This window comes from Triplophysa rosa, linkage group LG17 (genome assembly GCF_024868665.1).
Source record: "Triplophysa rosa linkage group LG17, Trosa_1v2, whole genome shotgun sequence".
Lineage (NCBI taxonomy): Eukaryota > Metazoa > Chordata > Actinopteri > Cypriniformes > Nemacheilidae > Triplophysa > Triplophysa rosa.
The window spans coordinates 22101976-22119583 of NC_079906.1; the positions used below are offsets into that span (position 1 = coordinate 22101976).

The following is a 17608-nucleotide window of genomic DNA, read 5'->3' on the forward strand; positions in this document are numbered from 1 at the left end:
GCGAAAGCGATCACCGTCCGCCGTAAATCTCAAATCCAGCGAAGAACGACATTCAAATATTGCCGCCAGAGGAAGTTACGTCACCTTCGATGCCATTGGCTCTCCCGTGTCTCGTGACCGATCGCGTCATTTCGTTGGCTTTGAACGTGAAACGGTATTGCTCCCGCGACCGACTGCATCTAGCTGTTCCGGTTTATTTTTTGAATGGGAGCGACTTCATGTATTCACGGACAAGCAGGGCATCTTCATGTAAAGTTATCGTACGGCTTTGGTGCAAAAAGGTCTGCGAAACGAGTTGTTTGTTATATTTTGTAATGCTTTTGGTCAGTTTGTGCAATAAATACCTGTGACTGTACTTTTATTCGCGTGTTGTGTTTTATATGGCTGAGAAGTGGTTAGGGTTAGGTTTAGGGTGAGGTTGGGGTTAGGTGCTACAAAATATTAGAACCATAAATAATTATGAAATGCTAAGAATTGCACGCATCTCGGTCTGGAGCATTTAGCAAACAGCAACGCAGTTCCCTGTTCGTGGAAAAACGAAGCCAAAGGGGTGCCCTGCGCGTTCAAATGTGACGCCGTGGGGCGCTGACCGAGCGTAAATATGTGACGAGTCGGGAGTGAGAACGGGTTGGGTTGGATTGAAATAGTAAAGAGAACTTTTACAACANGACTGTACTTTTATTCGCGTGTTGTGTTTTATATGGCTGAGAAGTGGTTAGGGTTAGGTTTAGGGTGAGGTTGGGGTTAGGTGCTACAAAATATTAGAACCATAAATAATTATGAAATGCTAAGAATTGCACGCATCTCGGTCTGGAGCATTTAGCAAACAGCAACGCAGTTCCCTGTTCGTGGAAAAACGAAGCCAAAGGGGTGCCCTGCGCGTTCAAATGTGACGCCGTGGGGCGCTGACCGAGCGTAAATATGTGACGAGTCGGGAGTGAGAACGGGTTGGGTTGGATTGAAATAGTAAAGAGAACTTTTACAACAGACTTCAGCCGTTTTTTTGTACATATACGATTATGTAAAATGACCTGTAGCGGTTTAAATAGATTTCAAACTATGATTTGTGAACCAGTGGCCAACATGAATCGAAGCCCTCGCATCCTCAACATCCGTGGACACAACCTCAGTCATTTTGACACAAGGAATCAACACAAAATATAGTTTATGGCTCATACTTTAATAGAGTTTAATATAGTTTCATCATTTCCTTACAAAAAAATACATCAAATATCAGTTTATTATAACGTGACAGACGTCCCCAAAACCAAGCGAGAATTTACTCATGCGTTTGATATCGTCACTCATTTCAAACAAGCCTTTGTCGTCTCATAATTGAACAGATCAGTTCAGACCGAAGTTCTAGAAACCCTGAGGGTCACTGATCTCGCGTCACAGCTCAACACTAAACAACACAGAGACCGTCTGCTGTCGACAAAAGCTTTGTGTTGTTATTTGAAACAAAATACAGTAAGTTCACTTGAACATCACAAGGACACTTGATAGCGAGAACATGACGCGTCTCCTTAAAAAGCTTCAACTCTATTAGCATAGAAATATACAATGTGCAGTAGGTTTCGGTGTTTGCCTGTGAAATTGATTATATAGAAAATTGCACAAAATGTAGTTGAGCAGCCAAAATCGACTGTTTAACACAAGAGCTTATGGACATAAAACCTCGTCTGTACTTTTCTGTAGGAAACCCATTTCAACCGTCTATACAAACAGTTTAATAGCATAAAAATAGACTTCATCGCTCAAGTTCCTTTAAGCTATAAAAACTGATTTCACCTTATTTACAATATTAATGTGCTGATCGTCGGTTGTGGGTTTAATACAAGCTGTTCACTACACCCCTCCACCTACCATGTTTTTTATATATATTCTATACTCGGCAAAAGTTTAGTATCACTTGACAAAAATGTTTCTTTTCAAATCTTTTATAAATCTGGAGGTGTATGTTTCAACGTTTGAAGTTACTTTTGTTATTTCTTTTGCTCAAAAGTTTTGGATCGCCTACTCGTTCTTTTTACCACATTTTAGATGATAGTAAACCCAATCAAAACCGTGAAATAACACTGTGAGAATTGTGTTGTGACTAAAAGCATCTCAAAAAATAAACTTATATGCAAAATCGTGCACTTGGCATTTTATCATCCAGCTTCATAAAGTCTCAACGTGAGAAGCTTTTTAAGTATTTGTAGTTTTTCTAAGAAAAGAACTTAATATGTTGGCATATATTTTTGTCTACAAAGGTTAATTTCATAAGATTTTTAAGATCACAAGAAACGTTTTCATTGTCAAGTGATCCGAAATGTTGACTGGTAGTGTTGACTATTATTTTAAGTACACTAATAAGAGCGCACCAATTATCCGCATTTTCAACTATTCTCTTGACCATGTAAAATGGAGTCTTCATTTATTACTTGAATTCTATAGGTGGATCACTTTATATACAGTAAAACATTTGTTCTAGCTATTTTGAACATTTTTGGCTATTTCTGTTGTGTTTAAATAAATAAATAACGTCAAAATAATTCAGCGGTTAGGTACATGGTGCCACAAATGAAGTCGATCAAACGTTCCTCGTGTTAAACCTGCAATATTTCGTTAAGGGCTTTCCCCCAAACTCATCCGGTATTCCTTTCCAATCAGATGTTCACAGCATGGACAAAGTTTACAACGTTAGCAAAGTGTCCTCCATACAAGATTTGGGCTGCAGGTGAAAACATGGCTCTTGAAACGGTTACAGGCATGAGATGATTTAGTTCAGTGTGTTAAACGGCACGTCCATCCACGCGGGAAGTGGACGATGGCTCTTAGGTCTTCTCTCCCGGGGGGTTCTCAAACCGAAGACTGGTCCCATACCTACACCACCACCAGGACAGAGAGGTCACACACTTCTGTTTGACGAAGATACATCATTACTGCTTGAAAGGAGGCAGATTTTAACAGCGCGCTTGGGCTCCTGACGTCCCAGAGATATTTCTAACGGCTGGACATTAACCTGAATTGCGCGTCCGCCATGGAAAGCCATGAATAAACACTATAAAGAAAGCATCTGAGCAGCAGATGTTCATGTATCTGTGCATGCATGAACATCCCCAATCATGTTTCTATCCCTAGAAGGATACACAGTTTACGTGGCAGTGTCGCGTGCGTACCTTGTTGACGGGCGTTAGCTGGGTGCGCACGGAGCTTGTGTGCAGACGCGAGCGCTCGCGGTCTCTCTCGCTCCCGCTGCTCTCGAAGCGCCCGGGCGACCTCTCCCGGCGGCTGTCCAGCACGGCGCGACCGGGCGATTTCTCGCGCTCCAGAGGCCGGGCCGGAGACTTGTCCCTGCGGAACTCCGTGCGGCCCTCGCGGTAGCGGTGAGGGGTGCTGGGCTCGCGGTGCAGCGGCCCTTCCTGGCTCCCGGGACCCGAGGCCAGACGCTTGGAGATGTGCTCGTTGTATGTGGGGGGACCGCGCTTGTTCGGGCTGCTGTGGAGGTCAGACTTTGGGTAAATCCAACAAAGCACAGACTTTGGTAAAACAGCTTTTTGTAAATGATAAACCCAGAACTCATGATGTATTGGCATGAACAATGGTCACCTCCTGCTAGAGCCGGTCCTCTGCAGCTCTCTGGACTCTCGCACCAGACTGCCCTTACAGCAGATCACCCTCAGTTTATTCTGATAGGACGAGGCCAGATAAATGGCACCCGATGAGATGGCCGGGCCCAGGTTTCGTGGGTTTGGAATGTCCAGGTGAACCAGGCCGGGAGGACTGTTTAAAACAAGATTCAGGAAAGTTCTCATTTCAGTAAATCTGGTGGCTTATATCCAGTGTTGGGGGGTAAATTACTCTGGAAAAGTAATGAATTACTAGTTACTAATGACATATTCAATGGTGTAGTACAAATTACTCTCTCCGAAAAGTGTTTCATTACTTATTACTAATTACTTTCTATATCCTACATCAACCTTGATTACTTAAGTGATTCAAGGAACGACTCTTAATTCATTCAAATAAATGATATATAACCAAGTAGTATTCTTAACTGACTTAAGTATTACAAATGTGAGAAAGATACATTAATGCGTGCATTTTAAAGTTAGACAATTCCAGCATTGTATAGGCTACATCACACAGTTTAGTTCAATTACGTCCAAAGTAACTAAAGAAAAACAAGAGGAATCCCTTACTTTACTTTTTCAAGGGAAAAGTAATGAAATTACAGTAACTCATTACTTAGTAACTAGTTACACCCAACACTGCTTATATCACATGTTGTGTGTTTGTACCCGAGAGCGGCGTGTCCCTGTATCTCAATAACATCCAGTGAGTTGAAGTAAGTGACGAACAGATACGGTTCTCTGAACGCTGTGAGACAGACAGACAAACAGATGCCTCGGTGAGTCATCCTGAAGTTCCGCATCATAAATTCATGAATACATTATGGAAAGGAGATCTGCATGGCTACCGAATGTTAGAGGAAGTCGACACCACGTCAGGTCATCGGGACGACTTCTTCGACCGTACGCGTCCACAAACACCCCGATCTCTGTTGTCACAATCACATTGGAGAAAAACAAAGCAAAAACGGGAGTTATTGCAATACAAACAAATTGTACAGCTTTGGTGATTTTTTATGATATATGACGTTTAATCCAACATGTGACCTTCGTCAATGTACATAATTAAAAAAATCTTAATTTATTTATTTTATAGTGACCTGTACTATTTCTATACACATACCTATTCATTTCATTTAAATACAGAATGTTTAATAAATCCTTGAATGTTGTGATGTCCATAATGAAATGTTTGTTTTGGGAGTAAGTTTCGTTTTTAATAAACTACTTTTGTATTTTTGTAATATTATTCTTTTTGCACGCTGAACACTTTGACAATGTGCACACAGGATATGTACTTAGCAGTTTAGAATGCATACTTCTTTCAGAACTAGTAGGTAGCCTATTTCTTACACACACATGCGTTTCATAAAAATCAACATTGATAGCCATTCATGCGATGGTATCTGACCGTGGAAGCAGAGCAGATATTCTTCCTTCTGTGGTGTGCTGGACACCTGGACGATAGCGATGGGGAAACTGTGGGTCGATCCGCTGAACACAGCCGACGTCAGCGACACGTCATTCTTGTCCAAGAATTCTGCCAAAAACAGGCGAAACACTGCTTACATGATGCACAATTAGAAATGATAAGTGCCTTATCATCACGTCCTGACAAATGGTGCACCAGCCGGTCTCAATGAGAAATCTGCAGAGAAATATGCAAATGTGAAGAACTGACTGTTGCTCATCGCGTCCTCATAACTGATCCATCATGTGCACCGCTCATATGACAGGATGTTATGTCTTTAATTGACAAGAAAACAGTAAGTGAAATAAGTTTCCAAAGAAATGTCCTTCCCTGACATAGTATTTTTTTACTTAACTAAATGACTCTTAAATTCGGCAGTCGGGGGGGGGTTAAGTTTGCAGCTATGCATTAAAAAAGATGTAAGATGAAATCCTCCTGACTTATATATACTGTACTTACAAACAAATGTATGCGATGTAAGTCGCTTTGGATAAAAGCATCTGCCAAATGCATAAATGTAAAATGTAAATATATTTAAAGAGGCATGTGATCATAATAAATACAGTAAGAGCTCGGAGATGTGAGTGTGGATTCAGATTTGAGAGTGTAAAGTCGGCATGAAATAAAAAATGATCATTCTAATTGTTTTACATAGTGGTGAAGTATTGATTATAAATCATTTATCCGTGCACATTTCAAAAGTCGTTTCACTCGGGTATACGTCACGATACAGAAAAAGGACAATCGCTACTTCCGTTTCATGCCGACTGTAATATGACGTGAGGGATGTACGTACCTTCCAGAACACACTGCTTCATCTCAATCTCATAGAATTTATTGGTACCAATTATGATGCTGTAGCTGGTGAAGTGGATACAGCTGCACGGCTCCAGCGTTTCGATCTCCTGACAGACAGACACACAGAGAGAGAGACAGATGTGAGAGACGGTTTAATGGTCGGTTACTGGTGTTTTATAGTGTTTGATTAATATGTGTTTTAAACACCTGATGCTGATGTTATTTTGAAATCGGTTGATAACCTTAAATTTAGAGATCTGGGTACCAATATAATGTTATATACAAACATAATATCAATGAACATCACTTACTTTACAAACATTTTTAGTCAAAATGAACATTTTGAATATTTAATTAACTATCCAAATATTTATACTATCCAAAGCAAAATGGTTATAAATCATGAATGCTTTGGAGTACAGAACTAAGGTTGGTCTTGTTTGAACGAAGACATTTTGCAGATTATTGAGGAAGTGGAATCGCTTCAATAAAAATGTAATATTTAAAGTCATTTTAAGTTGAATTTGATGGTTATGAAATATAAATATTATTTAAAATATAAATATTTGTTTCAGCGAAAAAATGCTAGAAATTCAAAGCCACGTGCGTAACCAAGTTGTTTTCTGAATTTGAGCTTGAAATGAAAAAAAAATGAGATCTGTGTAACACTTTTAGCTGCTGTACCGCAAACGTCCACTTGGGGGACACGAACGCTTCAATGGTAATTCCTAAACACCACAACACATACTGAGAAATGTTTTCCCTTTTTTCACTTTCTCATGCACAAACTCAATGAATAAAACACAAATGTATGATAAAAGGAACATACAAAAAGGAAAAAAACAGAAATAATATCAGAAAACTGAAACATATTAGTAATATAAAACTATCTACAACTTTATATTGTCAAACGTTGATCAGGTTCTTAGAGGCTTAGACCTTTCCAAAGATATACAGTATAGTTTGTCATAATTAGGATGGAATTTTATTGCAAAATATTGAAATAAACCTCAGTGTTCCACTGGTGGAAAAGTGACATTTAGCAGCATATAATAATTTGTATGCGCACTCCTGTCATAAATGAATTTGAAAGTAAACTTTAGTGACAGTTAACAGAAGGCAGCAGGTGTCATTTGAAAAGAAACTCAATACTTCTGTGGATGGATCGGATTATAGTTGTACATCACTAATAAAAACCTTTCATTGTTGTGAATGACAGATGTTTGTAGAGGTTTCTTACCTTCCGTATGCAGAATTTGTTGAGATTGTCGTTGTAACGTAGAATCGTGACTTTATTGGGCATCGCTGCACAAATGCACGGCCCATTTTCTATCTGCAGGACGAACACACGAAAAAACCCTTGGTGGTAGATTTCTGAAGGGTTGGACGTCACACGAGGACATGACGCAATGCAGTGAGTGAAAGTTTGAATGCTTTACCCTGCCGGCGGCGAAGAGATGACAACCCTTCACCGTCTCAAAGATGTACGGTACGATCTCAGGCAGTGTGGGGAGATGAGACTGAGACAGAGACTGTTTTACCTTCTTTATCTCCACCAGACACAGCGCTCGCTCATCACCTACATCACACAAACATAAAGTTAGGATACTGCCATATTTCTGTATCGTGGCATAAAAAAATCATAAAACTCCTGTTACCACGGTAACACTGTGGTACCTTTTGGCAGCTCTTTTGTAAGTGATGCAATGTCTAAAATACTGTCTATGTGTTTATTGGAAGCAGGTGATTTTTGGTCGCTCACCCACGATCATCAGCAGCTTGTCGTGTTCTTTGACGATGTGGATCTGGAACACAGACCCCAGACCCGGGATGTGAGTAAGAGAGTTTTTAATCACGTTCAGAGCGTAGAGACCCTCCTCAGAGCCCACCAACACGATCTGCCAAAAAACACACACACACAATCATCAGACATCCACAACTGCTTGATGAATCTTTTTAACTTGAATTTAACTGAAAAACAAATAAATAATAAATGTAAAAAAGCTGCACGTCTGCATGTAGCTCGTGGTAAAATGTAACTAATCGTTATCATTAATCGTTTCACCTAAATTTTGTTTTTGTATAATCGTCGAATACCAAAATTGACAATAACGATTGCACAGCCCTTGTAGATACTAAAATTAATTATTTTTAAAACTATTTTAATGCCTTTCAAATACTGAAATTAATGCTTTTGAATGTTTAAATGACTGATTTCAAATAATGAAATGAAATATTTTAAATACTGAAATTAATCATTTGGAATACTGAAATTAATGCTTTTCAATAATGAAATTACTGATTTCAAATACTGAAATTAAATATTTCAAATACTGAAATTACTGATTTTGAATACTAAATTGATGTGTTTCAATACTGAAATTAATCATTTCAAATAATAAAATGAATGATTTTATTGACACTACATTTTATTATTTTGCATATAAAATACAAAAAGCTTATTTTAATCTTTGATAATTGTAAACTGTCAAAAGAAAAGAAAATTGTTTTTCAATTGTTATACATTTTTGCCAGAAAATTGAAAATCACAAGAAAAGGTTTTTCAAGGCAGGTGTGTGCGTGTGCGCGTGTGTGTGTGTGTGTGTGTGATGTACCTGGTCGGTCAATGGAAGTGTGCAGTTAATATCCAGTCTGTCATCTCCTTCCAGCTTCAGTAAAGAGTTACCCAACAATTTCTACACAGGACCAAAATCATCATCATCATCATCATCACCACGTGAAGAACACAAAGCCTCAGACAGTGTTTGTGTCTTTGTGTCACTCACAGCATCAGCTTCAGCCTTCTCTCTCGCCCCGCGACTGCTCGCTACGATGGCCTCCAGCACGGCCACCCAGCGCTGCTTCTCAGAGAAACCAGAGGTCAGGAGATAAAGAGTCTGACCGGGCCAACACGACGACTGCGGAAATGATTCCAACTTCAGCACGAATGGCACATCTGGAATGTTAAAAACACTCCGGTTTTATTATGTTTCATATATCGTGATATTCTCAGGTCTGTTTGGATGTTTGGTCACCTGACTTCCCCGTGTTGGGAACCTCAGAGGCTCCGACAGCCGAGTGAACCGTCACCTCTCCATCAGATAAACACAACTCGAACTCATCCAGCACCTTCACAGACTCTACACAAAAACAACAACGTCATTCCAGTTTGATCGACTATACTTCAGTTCAAGTTTATTTCAAGTATACTTTATGTAGTACACTAACGTTCATTGTACTATTACAATGCTACTAAATTGGCCAACTTTTAAGTTCATAAACATACTTTTAAGTTGTTAGGTTCTGATGTTTTTCATTTGTACTGTAACTTTACTTATTCTGATAGTTTACTAGTTTAATACTTGTAACACATTTTTTAGTTTATAAAAGTACACTATACTATTATACTCCCAGTAAACGCCTAGTTTAGTACTTTTTATAAGTATACTTTTTGTCTTGAAGTAAACTTAACATCGCGCTCGCAGACCACTTCGCAAGATGTAAACAAAACTGACCCACAAGCATTTATCTGATGTTTTTTATGTTCAAGATTGAATTATATTTGTAATACATGTCTACAAAACAATCGAAAAAAGCGAAACCAGAAGTGCTTCGGGACCAGTGTTAACATCTTGCAAAGTGGTCTGTGCTCTAACTTTTCTGTCACACTAAATGAAGAGTGTCGTTTTAAATCTGTTCCTGTGAAGTACATAGCGGGCAGACTGAAAGTATACTTTCTTATTTTTTGTTTAAAAGAACTATACTATTAGCACACTTGAACAATCCTCTTTTTTGTTTTCAAACTGGAAGATCATCTTGGCACAGCAGAAGACAAGCAGATCTCCAGCAGAACTAAACCGAGGAGTGCACAATGGAGGAGATCAAATAAAGCTTTGCAAACCGTCTCTTGGTTCCGCCTCGTATGTGATCACTTTATATGCGTCCAGCACGACATACTTTCTCTCCCAGCCTTGACCTCGCTTCCCGTTTCTGCAGGATGAAAAACAGTCCGTCACAGCGCACCTGAAGTGACATGTAGTGTCTTCAACACAGCTGTGCAGTGATATGCACCTGAGCTGTTTCATCCATCCCTCCAGTCTCATGTGTACGCCGGCATCTTTCATTGCGGACGTGCTGCCCTTCTCCCGGCACAGAGCCTCGGACAGGTGCAGGGCGTACTCCGTGGGCACGCCGCAGGCCGCCGGGAGGTACGGCGAACATTTGGGGTGGCACAGAGCGTGGCATTCTGACACGGGAGAGAGAAGACGTTTAAGCAGACATCAGTGGGACGGTCTCTTTACCTGTAGGCCAGCGACTCGTACCGATGCAGGTAGCGGCCTGCCGACCGAAATGGACCGTGTCCAGACAGACGGTGCAGCGCGCCGCCCTCATGTTCAGACCCTGCGTGAAACGATGCGGGTTGCTGTGATGAATCCGGTCCTTCACGCGTCTGGTGTACTCTGGCACGATCGGACAGATGAAAACAATCTCTTACATCATCCGACAACACAAGACAACAGTCTCGGTGTCTCTTATACTCTAATGCAAACAGGCAGAAGCAGGAATGTCCCCTCCGGAGGAGGTTTACGGAGTCAAATATTACTCTGACACCATCCAAACTCTCATCGTGCTTGGATATACGGTGGGCATGCAAGGATTTCTCACATTCAGCATGACATACAGCAGATGTATGCCATATATACCGGTGTACTGTATATGGACAAGCCTGAAGCTGCGTTTGGAGATAAGCTCAGTGTCCCGACACATCTGAATCAGTCAATGATACGCATGTCCCAAACGTTCCCAACAGAACTTCAGATTCATCGGAGATGTTTCGATTTGGCCAGAGAGCTTATCTCTGCAGAGATTCAAAATTCATAAGGAATAAATGATTACGGAGAGCCGTCCGACTCATTCCCAAGAAAACGGTTTCATTTGGGTCTCTATGAACTACCACTGATATATAGTTATTAGGAGAAAAAACACACAAAAACTGAGAAACACTGACAAAAAACTGTTCACCGTGTCAACGGTAGCATCTACACTGTGAAACTTTGCTGTAGTTTTTGCAGCAGGTTTGCCAGTAACTTACTGTAGAGTTCATTACTACTTAATATACTTTCCAATTAGTACTGTTTTTAATGACTTTAATCAGAATGAAAACACTTTGACTTTTGAGATTCAAAATGAGCAAGAAGAGACCGGCATTAGCACAGCAACACTGAAATATGACATTCTTCCGAAGCGTTTTTCTCTTGTTTTCTGTAAAAATATTTAAAACTTCTTAATTCACGATACGTTTACATAACAAGAAAAGTGACCCAAGATATTAAGTCTTGTTTTATGAAAGAAAAATATATAAACATGCCCGGTTAACCGAAAATATCTATCACGTGATTTATGCACAACTTGTGAGTGAAGTACGGTAAAATGCTGCTGCATCCGAAAGCCAGAGGGCGCTCTCGTGCAGAAACTCCAAATACGCACTGCAGAAGAAGACCATAACACACGTAGTTCTAGGAAATGCCTAAGGACATGTTTTCATCACCGATCCTCAAGCCTCCTCAGGTATTTTCAAGATAATAAAGTATATTTATAATGATCATGTTTGACAGGTGTTGCTTTTTCAAATGCACATTATAAGCGACTCAAACTCGCACTGCTTTTAGATTGAGCAGCATTTCCTACTGATCCCAGAGCCGTGCTTCACGGACAAGCTAACGCATCAATAAAATAATCGATACCTTGCATTATTGCAGCCAGCTTGGTTTCAGCAGGATTTGGTGGTAACCGCGGTTAACCGGGCACATGTCTAAAACTAGGTAAGTTTATGCTGAAAAACAAAATTGCACATGAAATCTACAGTAAGTTACCGGCGAACCTGCTGCGAAATTACAGCAAAGTTTTACAGAGTACATTTTAACTGGTTGTATAAAAATGTATAAACTAAATGTTTTTAAATAAATTATCACACTTTCACTGCATTTGTGGAGATTTAGAAATAAAAAATACATGCATACATTTTTTTTAGAATGATTTTATGACGTCTTTGGTGTTAATGGGTTCATGAGTGATTTCATTGGTGTCCTTCTGACCACACAGATCGGCCGATGTTGGTGTCTGTACAGTTTTTGTCAGCATTTCATTGTTTACAATTTTACCGGCCTCATCAAATTCAATATTTCATTATTTCTCTGTTGTTGGAACATGAACAACTTTTACAATCTTTTTCACAAATTTACAAAATGTTGACTGTAAATAATGTGATGTGATATTTGCTATTTAACTACTACTGCATTAAACATTTTGAACGTAACAGAGTTGCCATAAACCATATTTTATAATAAAAAAAAGAATGGGTCATAAATATTTCAGCTGGAGCCAAATGCCAAATGACTCGCTGTTTATGCCAGTCGTGAGCCTGTAAAATCTCAACATGTTCAGGCACAAATGTAAGAGCTTCTTGAGAACGAGCCGCCCAAGACAAAGTTATGCGAGAACTTACTTTCAGAGGTGACTCTCCTTATTTCTGTGGGACGACAACAGAGAAGCACAGTAAGTGTACATTACAGATACGCACCTTCAGTCTGGAGTCCTTACATTCAGATGTTCTCCTCATATATTCAAACACCAAAAGCATCACGAGCATTCTCACAGGATTCCTCAGTGAGAGATGAAACGCTAAGCAGGACTTTGTGTTGTTGTTTCTCATTCTAACCTTCAGGATTGGCCACGTCCTTCCTGCGCCCGGAGCTGGACGACATCAGAGGGCCGCCGGGCTGATGATCTGGAGACTTGTTGGATTTGGTGGACATCATGAGCTGCTGGCGGGCCAGAGCCGGTGTGGTCGGGGGTCCGCCGTGCTCCAGGGCTTTAAACTGAACTGTTGAGAGGATCGAATACAGACGAGAGAGAGACAAGAGAGATGACCATGGGCATTCTTTAAAAGAGCATATCATTGTATTATATTTTTTTCATGTCATTTAAAGTGTGTACAATTTATCTTTGACATAAGTGAGTGTCATTTCTGCACACCTAGTGGCAAAAAACGGAACTGCACCTCGTTTTTTTAATTTTCTGGAGATAAATGTTTCTGTCTGCAAGTCACGGCAACAATGCTAGGGTGTTGTAGGCGGATACTAGACGGTTGCCATGGTGTTTTGAGTGGTTGCTAAGGTATTGCTAGTTGATGTTCAGGTCAAACTGAAAATGTGCATTGCACCCTCTCTGAGCTCCAGACGTGTTTTCTGCAGGGCGTCTTCCAGCTCCGAGCAGCGAGCTCGCTCCTTCTCCAGCGCCACCTTCAGGTCACTGTATTGCAATGGCACAGGGACCACGGGGGGCACAGCGGGCACTTGTGTCTGCCCCTGAGCGGCGAGCGCCGCCAGCAGTTCCTCCCGCCTCCGGCCGCCGAAGATCCCCTGAATCCAGAGAGAAAGAGCCAGTGAATCGCCCAGACTCATGTGTCCACGCCGGGACTCTGTCCTGTTAATCGATCCCTGAATATGCAGTCAAATTAGGTGTCCACTTCTACAGCTTACAAACTCAAGGCGACTTGGGTGTAGAATTCTAGAAAAATGTGTTTTCTGATCGGTTGAGGCTTTGTATTGTTAGTCTACGCTGTTGTTGGGTTCTGAAGCTCGAGGGACACCTAATGCTCAGGTCAGTAAGCAGTTAGTCAGATTAGTTTATTTCTTAGATTAGAATTCACAGCGGATGACTCTGACCTTTTTCTTCTTAGAGGGGTGCTCTACCTTGGCCTGCAGAAAGTCTATGAGCTTGGTCTGTTGGGTGATGGTTCCTTCCATCTTGACCTTCTCGTGAGAGAACGCCGCCTTGAAAAACAAAAACAAAGTTTATTCAAGTGTGCTGTTAGTATATTTCTTTTGAAGTTGACTAAAATTGAAAGTTTCTGTTGATTAAAACTGTTCATTCTGACTACACAGATCAGCAGATGTTGGTGTCTGTAGCGTTTTTGTCAGAATTTCATTATGTTTACAATTTTACTGGCCTCATCAAAGTCAAGATCATCTTGACCTTCTCGTGAGAGTACAACGCCTTTTCTTAAAAACAAAAACCTACGTTTATTCAAGTGCGCTGTTAGTAAAATTCTTTTAAGTTTACTCAAATTGGAACTAGATGAAAAATTGAAATGTTGCATTAGAAATAAACTGAAATATGTTTAAAGCACTAACATTATAATAATGGACATAAAATAAAACTAAAATAAAAAATTAATTAATCTTATATAGTAACGTAAAAAATAAGTAAATTATAAAATGAAAAAGAATGAAACAAAAAATTGAACTAAAATCAACATAAAAGTTAAAAATCTAAAAATAAAAGCTGATTTAAAATATTGATAAAACTTAATAAAACTGAAAACAAATCTATAATAACTCTGTAATAGTACAAGTATATACTAATACTAGTACTTACGACAAAGTATACTTATGTAGGAATATAGTTAAATATACAGTAAAATATACAGAATAAAAAGTAAAGTACAATACACAGTACTTGACCTTTGCTTAAGTACACCTGATAAAATGAACTTATTTCTATAATACTTATTCACTGTAATAAAAGAGTTTTAACTTAAGAGTCAACTTAAAATAATAAGGCAATCTATCACAAGCACGTTTTTGAGTCAACTCAACAAACACAGACTGAAGTTCACCCAACTTAAAAAATGATGTTTAAGTCATTAGTTGTCACAACATAGTCAAGTTTACCAAATGGACAACAGTACTTAACTTTTCGTTGGCTGAACATAAATAGAGAATATAGATTGGTTATTATAATAAACAAATGTACAGTATTTGTCTTTTACTACAATTATACTTGTTTTCTGCCTCAGACAGACCAAAACTTTGATCAAATAACCGTTTGAACAGTTTGAGTGCATTTAATACAATTTTAGCATTGTGTCATGCACTTACACCTCAACATCGATCACACAAACTTCAACCATGGTAAGAATCAAAAACCATCATTCATTAAAAAAACTCTAAACACAACAGATAACTAGTAACAACGATATTAAAGCATAAATTAAGCCAGTAAGAACTAAAACACTAATCTTTAAAAGAAAAACAAATAAGAAACACAGAATTGAACGTGCTGCAATGCATCTTGGGAACTTTCAAACTCTTGCATTATTGTTTGTTCAGAATACACTGTTTGGTAAGTTGGGCAAACTTTCTGACGCAAAAACTTGAGAATCTAAGTCCAGTCAACAAAATAATCTTTGTTAAAAACATGTTTAGGCTAATTTTCTTTAGTATATCCAAAACAATCATTTGACTCGTTTAACCAAACATTCGAGTTACTCATTTATCTTTGTAGGAAGACACTGTTTTTTACAGTGTTTCATAGTGGTAAAACTGTAGTGTACAAATGGTAATCAATCTGCCAAAGAAACATGGTCGCTACACTTTAACTATAATACATTTGAATGAATTTATTTGAGGTAATTTTGTGTAAAACTGTACTTTGGCGGTGGAATGATGTCACATTTCAAAGCGAAACAAATTGTAAAGTGTAACAAATTCGATGAATTAAATGTTAAGATGGAGGCTGATAACACTTGAAATTGAAGGATGATTTGCGGAGTGCATCGCATTGTGTAGAAATATACCTGTATGTTTTCTAGCTGATACTCCAGGTCGGTTCTCTCGGTCTTTAGAAGGTCCGTCTGGTCCAGAGCGTCCTGCAGACCTTGTGTCAGTCGGAAGATGTGACTCTTCTGCAAGTCCAACTGCTGCTGGAGTTTTGCTTGCTGAGAGAAGAGGAGCCACGGCGTCACACACACTTATACTGACCATTCACAATATATCAGCGATCATGCTGACGTCAGAGAAAATACTCGATTATGCGAGATGAAAATCGTGGATCGTCGGTCTGGAGGATTTTATGAATGACACAACAAACTGAACATCATCCCGAGCAATGTTTATATGTTTAACGTGATGTTTGTGTTTGTGAAGAACCTCATCCATGAGTCTCTGTTTGAGGTCTCTCTCCGTCTCCAGCTTCTGTTGCAGACTGCGGGCGTTCATCTCCAGCATGGTGTGTTTCTTCTCCAGATCGCCCAGCTGTGAGTGTGTCAGTCACTGAATCAGTACAACCGTGACAGATGCAGTTCTTCTGATGGTGAACACACAGACACACACACTTACTGTATCCGAAAGACCTTCAGCTTTCAGTTTCTGCTCTTTAAGAGCCTGTTGCAGAACCAAGATTTCAGCTTTGTGTTCTTTCACCGCCAGTTCCACTGTCTGACGTGACTCTGAGTTCCTCTGCTCCGCACGGAGTCTGAAGAGAGAGATCCACATACATGTCGATCTGTCTTAAGTCATATTTCATTTTCATTTGTCTATGTTTAATTAATATGTTATTTGATCAAAGTTGGCAAAAAATTTCCAGTTGTGATCCAGCTTTCTTCACCTAGATGACTTAGAAAAGGCGTGGGAGCTGACTGACGCAAAATTCAACAAAACGTATAGTAAATCAGTGTATTCATTTTCAAATAGAAGATTTAAAGAGTAAACTTTGTTTCAAGGAAGTATACTGAAAAGCATGATTACCGTGTTTATTATGTTTTAATATGTTGACTGTACTCAATTGACTGGGTAATCATATCCTTCCATTTTAGTTCAACTGAGTAATGGGAAGACCTTTATATTTACAAGTCATCTAAGATATTTACAAGTAAATTAAAATGTTTAATTTATTGGTCCAAATTTCAGCATTTTAAGTAATGTTAACTTGATTATTTAAGTAAAATCAACTGTAAACCCAGTGTGTTTAAAGTATATATGTATTTATGCTTATAGTTGGATATAGTTTTAGTTAAATTTCAGCTTAAAGTTTATATGTAGTTATACTTTTAGATTCAAGTATATAAAGTATTTACTTGTATAGACGGTTTCATCGGACGCACACGCTGGCCTGAAGTTAACTTCCGGTCTGTGTTTGGTTATAATATAATAGGGGTGTAACGGTACATGTATTCGTACCGAACCGTCACGGGTAAAATTCCAAATGAAGTCATCATTCCTATGCCCTACTCCCTTCGAAGGGCAGAGCCCTTGGAGTTTAGACGTTGGAGTGAACAGGGCATTTACGTGCCATTATGTAGACATTTGGAATGCACTTGGCAAAGGGAGCGACGTGATTTCCTCATTATCTTCAGCTGGCATGTTCCCGTGACAACGAAGCATTGTGTCCGTCAGCTGATGTCGCTGTTTTAATGGTATAACTTAAGCATAAAACCTAACTGTTTGCAAATAAACAATACATTTTATATTTTAAAAAGTGTTATATTTATTAGTGTTTATATATTATATAGCATATTTAAAAAACCTTTTAAGAGGAGTAGGGCATAGGAATGATGACTGTATTTGGAATGTTACCCGTGACAGTTCGGTGCGAATACACGTACCTTTACACCCCTATAATATAACAATTTATTCAATATTTAATTTATGTTAATATTAATTCATATTCATATTCTACTGTATATTAATTGGATTAAATGAATTCAAAACTACTCAACAGTGATTCTTTGCAGAGGTCTAACGGAAGATAAGTTGGTTTACGCTGTTGCTGTAAAATCCGTCTTTAATAAGATTATAGATTTTATATATGTTTAATATGCATCGCTGTGGTCCTGTGAGGCACAACATTGCATTTCGTTGTGTGTTTTCACATATATGCA

At 39.0% G+C, this 17608-nt stretch overlaps 1 protein-coding gene across 5 annotated transcripts in view; it reads right to left on the reverse strand.

Annotated features, from left to right (window-relative positions):
- Positions 1 to 1134: 1134 nt before the first annotated feature.
- The window catches only part of LOC130568621 (citron Rho-interacting kinase), a 42423-nt gene continuing 25949 nt past the window's right edge, over positions 1135 to 17608 (reverse strand). The window contains exons 18-40 of one of the 5 annotated variants that reach the window (XM_057357591.1): positions 16068 to 16203; positions 15879 to 15983; positions 15527 to 15667; positions 13614 to 13721; positions 13109 to 13307; positions 12605 to 12769; positions 12392 to 12415; positions 10209 to 10346; positions 9958 to 10132; positions 9788 to 9876; positions 8922 to 9026; positions 8673 to 8842; positions 8502 to 8582; positions 7649 to 7784; positions 7326 to 7465; positions 7127 to 7219; positions 5885 to 5993; positions 5029 to 5157; positions 4466 to 4546; positions 4287 to 4365; positions 3595 to 3768; positions 3165 to 3497; positions 1135 to 2868 (exon numbers count right to left, since the gene is read on the reverse strand). In XM_057357591.1, coding sequence (XP_057213574.1) covers positions 3179 to 3497; positions 3595 to 3768; positions 4287 to 4365; positions 4466 to 4546; positions 5029 to 5157; positions 5885 to 5993; positions 7127 to 7219; positions 7326 to 7465; positions 7649 to 7784; positions 8502 to 8582; positions 8673 to 8842; positions 8922 to 9026; positions 9788 to 9876; positions 9958 to 10132; positions 10209 to 10346; positions 12392 to 12415; positions 12605 to 12769; positions 13109 to 13307; positions 13614 to 13721; positions 15527 to 15667; positions 15879 to 15983; positions 16068 to 16203 — 2896 coding nt within the window. In that variant the 3' untranslated portion in view covers positions 1135 to 2868; positions 3165 to 3178. Of the gene's footprint in view, positions 2869 to 2888; positions 3498 to 3594; positions 3769 to 4286; positions 4366 to 4465; positions 4547 to 5028; positions 5158 to 5884; positions 5994 to 7126; positions 7220 to 7325; positions 7466 to 7648; positions 7785 to 8501; positions 8583 to 8672; positions 8843 to 8921; positions 9027 to 9787; positions 9877 to 9957; positions 10133 to 10208; positions 10347 to 12391; positions 12416 to 12604; positions 12770 to 13108; positions 13308 to 13613; positions 13722 to 15526; positions 15668 to 15878; positions 15984 to 16067; positions 16204 to 17608 lie in introns of those variants that run through there. The other 4 variants (XM_057357589.1, XM_057357592.1, XM_057357590.1 and 1 more) reach the window with 4 other exon arrangements.